The 5,790-nt window shown below is 40.2% G+C and overlaps 1 protein-coding gene across 1 annotated transcript in view; it reads left to right on the top strand.

Moving 5' to 3' along the window:
• LOC101357949 (melanoma-associated antigen B4-like) overlaps positions 1–5,790 on the top strand; it is a 23,376-nt gene that overhangs the window by 10,222 nt on the left and 7,364 nt on the right. Inside the window, exon 3 of the mRNA XM_023725862.1 lies at positions 1,562–1,576. Within this exon, the coding sequence (XP_023581630.1) occupies positions 1,562–1,576 (15 nt within the window). The remainder of the gene's footprint in view (positions 1–1,561; positions 1,577–5,790) is intronic.

Below are 5,790 nucleotides of genomic sequence, written 5' to 3'. Positions count from 1 at the left end.
TGTCAAGAGGAGGGGGTATTGGGTGGTGTCAAAATAATCATTGTAATCAGTGCCATTCTTTAAAGACCCAACATTTGCCAGTCACTTTGCCAGGTGCTGTACGTGCCTTGCACACATTGCACCAGCACTAGAATACAGGGCTTATCAGACCTACTTCACAGATGAAGAACCTGAAGCTCAGAGAGTTTGGTAATGTGACTTTGCAATTATAGTACATGATGCAGCTGGATTAGACTCCCGGTCGGAATCTGTCTGGAGCCCACACTGTTCCACTCCTCCCAGCCAGAGGCTGGCTTACCTTGTGTCTCTTAATTCACTGTTCTTCTCTCCATTACAAAATGTATCTCAGGTAAGAAAATGAATAACGCCCCGGAACACTGAGTTGGACTGTATATCCCAAGGTATAGGAATACTAAAATAAGTGAGAGGTATGAATAAGGAAAAGTGACATTGGCAAAGTCTAATGGAGGCTAGATTTTTGGTAAGGGTGAAATGAACGGAAATAGAGGTGGTTTGGATAAAAGGGCACCTGGGAGGGATAATAGTTGCACCTTGACAAAAATCTTCGAGTTTTGAGTCTAGGTTGTAAAGAGAAGGAATAGATCAGTATGGTTTCTTTTTAGAGAGAGTCTCAACACCCTAAGGTGTGGCCATAAATAATTGGACTCCATAAGCAAACACAAGCAAGACTTTAGACTCAGTCAATGGAGGGAAGGAGGGAGAAGAGAGAGAAGCAGGACACAGATCAACTACAGAAAAACCCTTTGAAGACCACCAGAATAGTGGTAGGGTTAGGAACTACAGGAGTTAATGGAACAACTATGAATCGAAATTGAGTCCACGGCAACGGGCTTGGTTTTGGTTTTAGGGTCTTGTAGGATCCCTGGTGGTGGCACAGTGGTTAAGTGCTCGGCTGCTAATTGAAGGTCTGGGTCTGAACCTACCAACCAACCCATGGGAGAAAGATGTGGCAGTCAGCTTCCATAAAGATTACAGCCTTGGAAGCCCTATGGGGCACTTCTGCTCTGTCCTATAGGATTGCTATGGGTTGGAATCGACTCAAGGGCAGTAGGTTTTGCTTTTTTTTTCACGATCTTGTACAAATCTATGTAGCAGTTTGAACGGCTGATCTTCCGTTTCGCAGCGGAGCACTTTACACTTGTGCCACCAGGGCTCCTTCTTGTCTTTATTTAGATTGTCCCAAAACAAAGTAGCTGCTGCTAAGATTTGAATAACAGTCTGGCCTTGCCAACCTATCGCATTTTCCCTAACTTGGGTTTGGACAGTTAGCAAGAGAGCCAAGACAAAGGTGGTGTTATTAGTCAGAATTCTCCAAAGAAACAGATCTATATCTATATCATCTATATCTATATCTATGTTGCTGTTGTTATTGGGTGCCATTGAGTCAGCACCCATTCTTAGGGAACCCACACACAACAGAACGAAACACTGCCCATTCCTGCGCCTTCCTCACAATTCTTGTTATGCTTGAGGCCATCATTGTAGCCACTGTGTCAATACGTCTCATTGATGGTTCTCCTATTTTTCGCTGACCCTCTACTTCACCAAGCATGATGTCCTTCTCCAAGGACTGGTCCCTCTTGATAAAACATGCCCAAAGTACTGAAGACAAAGTCTCACCATCCTTGCTTCCAAGGAGCATTCTGGCTGTACTTCTTCCAAGAAAGACTTGTTCCGTCTTTTGGCAGTTCACGGTATGCTTAATATTCCTCGCCAACACCATAATTCAAAGGCATCAGTCTTCTTTGGTCTTCCTTATTCGTTGTCCAGCTTTCGCATGCATATGAGGTGATTGAAAATACCATGGCTTGGGTCAGGCCCACCTTAGTCCTCAAGGTGACATGTGTGCTATTTAACACTTTAAAGAGTTCTTTTGCAGCAGATTTGCCTAATGCAACATGTTGTTTGATTTCTTGACTGCTGCTTCCATGGGTGTTCATTGTGTATCCAGGCAAAATGAAATCCTTGACAACTTCAATCTTTTCTCTGTTTATCATGATATTGCTTATCGGTCCAGTTGTGAAGATTTCTGTTTTATGTTGAGGTGGAATCCATATTGAAGGCTCTGGTCTTTGATCTTCATCAGTAAATGCTTCAAGTCCCCTTCACTTTCAGCAAGCAAGGTTGTGTCATCTGTATAATGCAGGTTGTTAATGAGACTTCCTTCAATCCTGATGCCCCGTTCTTCCTCATATAGTGCAGATTCTCGGATTATTTTCTCAGCATACAGAGTGAATAAGTATGGTGAAAGGATACAACCCTGGCACACACCTTTCCTGATTTTAAACCATACAGTACCCCCTTGTTCTGTTTGAACACTGCCTCTTGGTCTATGTACAGGTTCCTCAGGAGCACAATTAAGTGTGCTGGAATTCCCATTCTTCGAAATGCTATCCATAATTTGTCATGATCCACACAGCCCAATGCCTTTGCATAGTCAACAAAATACAGGTAAACATCTTTTGGGTACTCTCTGCTTTCAGCCAAGATCCAAGTGTTAAAAGGCAAAGATGTCACTTTGAGGACTAAAGTGTGCCTGACCCAAGTCATGGTATTTTCCATCGCTTCATACGCACGCGAAAGCTGGATGATGTATAAGGAAGACTGAAGAAGAATTGAAACCTTTGAATTACGGTGTTGGCGAAGAATACTGAAAATACCGTGGACTACCAAGAAGAGTGAACAAGTCTGTCCTGGAAGAAGTACAACCAGAATGCTGCTTGGAAGTAAGGATGGTGAGACTTTGTCTCAGGTACTTTGGACATGTTATCAGGAAGGACCAGTCCCTGGAGAAGGACGTCATGCTTGGCAAAGTGGAGGGTCAGCAAAAAAGACGAAGACCCTCAATGAGATGGATTGACACAGTGGCTGCAACAATGGGATCAAACATAACGATTGTGAGGATAGCGCAGGACCAGGCAACTTTTGTACTGTTGTACATAGGGTTGCTATGAGTCAGAAGAGACTTGATCATGCATAACAACAACAATGCCTAGGATATCCATCTTTATGTGCTCCATTTCATTTTTGACAACTTCCAGTTTTCCTAGATTCATACTTTGTACATTCCACATTCAAATTATTATTATTTACAATTATTAATAATTATCAATGAATGCTTGCCACTGTTTCTTCACATTTTGAGTCGTGTCACATCAGCAGATGAGTTTGCCAAAAGCTTGACTCCATCCATGTCATTAAGGTCGACTCTACTTTGTGGAGGCATCTCTTCCCCAGTCGTATTTTGAGTGCCTTCCAACCTGAGGGGCTCATCTTCTGGAACTATATCAGACAATGTCCAACTGCTATTCACAAGGTTTTCACTGGCCAGTTTTTTAAGAAGTAGATCACCAGGTCCTTCTTCCTAGTCTGTCTTAGTCTAGAAGCTCCGCTGAAACCTGTCCACCATGGGTGACCCTGTTGTTCTTTGAAATACTGGTGTTATAGGTTCCAGCATCACAGCAACATACAAGCCACCACAGTGAGGCAGACTGACAGACACATGGGGGATTATAACACCAATCACTTGTAAATACCTTCATAGCAACATCTAGACTAGTGTTTGACCAAAACCTAGGCACCATACCCTAGCGAAACTGACATATAACATTAACCATCCCAAGTAGTTAGGACCAGAAAGTGATTTTGATCTGCCCTTGGATCCCTGCCAGCATAGTTTGAGAAAGCCTCAGTTAACTGCTGATGGAAATCAACTGGGGAACTCGCCTGTCTTCTGGATATACCCCTGCCTACCATACACATTTAAAATGTGAGAGGGAGATATTAGCCATTTAAGAGAAAAATCTGCAGACAACATTCCCGGCTTCCCATATTTTCCAACTTTCAAAGCCAACAATAACCCTCATAGAGCTTTGCTGTTGTTGTGTGTGGTAGAGTGGGTTCTGACTTATAGCAACCTTTTAGGACACAGTAGCACTGCCCCATAGGGTTTCCTAGGCTGGTCAGCAGCCAAGCTCTTAACCACTGCACCACCAGGGCTCCTTATAGTTCATCCTAAACTCACCTGGTAATTGTAGTGGCCATCTGTGACCTAATTGCCTTTAACCAAAGGAATAATAAAACTTGCCACACCTCTTTGCCAAGTGCACGTAAGGTAAACGCTCATAGAGACTGGATGATACGGGCAATATCTTCCTTGATGTTTACATTTCAAAGAGATGGCTCCCAGATCCTTGAGAAAAACATTCATTCCTGGGTTCTAAAACTGGCAAGAGGCATATTTAGCTTAAGATAATTATATAATGTCAAAGAAACAAAGAAGAAATTTACATTCATAAGCCATCTAAAGTAAACACTCTAACAAAAAAAAAAAAAAAAAAAGAGGGCTCATTCCTTTTTTTAAATTTTTTTCCACCAAGAAGAATTTTTTTTTTCTCATTTTTAATTGGTGTTTGTCTTTACATGTCAAAGGTAAAATGTTACTCCCCTGATTACAGATGTTGTATAAGACTCGGCCGTTTGGCTGCCAGCTATGTCCTTTCTCTCCTGCTGGACTTGAAGAAGAAACCTGTCATGTTCTGAACTTCCAATGGAGATGGCCACACATGGCATAAAATTGCAGGCTCCATTTAGGGACTGAGGATGGCCTCTAAACAAACAGCCAGCCAAAAAACCAAACCAAAACACAACTCTTAGCCCTATAGACAAGGCAACTGATTTTTGCCAACAAACTGATTGAACTTGCAAGTGGATTTTCCTCCAGTTCAGCCTTCAGATAAGAACACAGTCCAGGTGAAACCTTAAAGCAAAGAAGTCAGTTGAGCTGTGCTTGGACTCCAGATACAAAGAAATTGTGAGAATACATTTGCATTTATTTCACCTGCTAAGTTTGCGGTGATTTGTTAAGTAGCAAAACTAATGCAGGAATAGTAGTCTACTATATTTACACAAATATTAACTTTCTTTGGGTCTTTCCTCATTATTTTTTACCTGGTACCATGGTGTTTTTAATAAATCAAGGGCTCATTTATAAGTGGGTCTATTTTGGGAACCTGTATTCAGTTCTATTGCTTTATTTGCTTATCCCTGCACCTATCTTACAAACTCTTAATTATTATAATTTTTAAAAATAACTCTTATTATCGAATACAGTAAATCTATATATATTATTTTTTCTTTTTGAAGAGTACATTGACTACTCATGGTCAATCGCAAGTCAATTTAAATTTTAGAAATTTAAAAATTTAAATTAAATTTTAGCTTGTCAAGTCTCATACACAAAACCTATTGGGTTTTTTTTTGAGGCGAGTGGGGATGACCGTAGTCTGCAGATTAAAATTAGGGAGAATTAACCTGTTTACAATACTGAACTGTCCTCTCCATGAACATATAATAATTCTCTACTTTGTTAGGTCTCAACTAATTTCTCTAAGTAATAGTTGTATATTTTCTTCCATAGAGTTCTTATACATTTTTAATTATATTTTTTTCTTAGGCAACAGGTATATTTTAAGGTAATTTACAAGTTATATTTTCTTTAATTTAATCTTAATATTATTTGTCGTTGCAGGAAAAAGTGTGTAAAAAAGTGTATTGATCTTAAATCCAGCAACTTCAAAAATTCTCTTATAGATTTAATAGTTTCTCTTTAGCAGAGTTTCTTCATATATATTCTGATCACTGATTAATATAGTAGCTATGTTTCTTAGTTTCTGATGCCTTTCCCTCTGATGTCTTCTGATTATCATTACCGAACTACGTAGTATCCTCATTAAAATACTGAGTAGAATTGGTGATAGCAGGCATTCT

Source organism: Trichechus manatus, unplaced genomic scaffold (genome assembly GCF_000243295.1).
Source record: "Trichechus manatus latirostris isolate Lorelei unplaced genomic scaffold, TriManLat1.0 scaffold00511, whole genome shotgun sequence".
NCBI lineage: Eukaryota > Metazoa > Chordata > Mammalia > Sirenia > Trichechidae > Trichechus > Trichechus manatus.
Note: the sequence above shows the minus strand (reverse complement) of the source record. Positions and strands in the feature narration are given on the sequence as shown.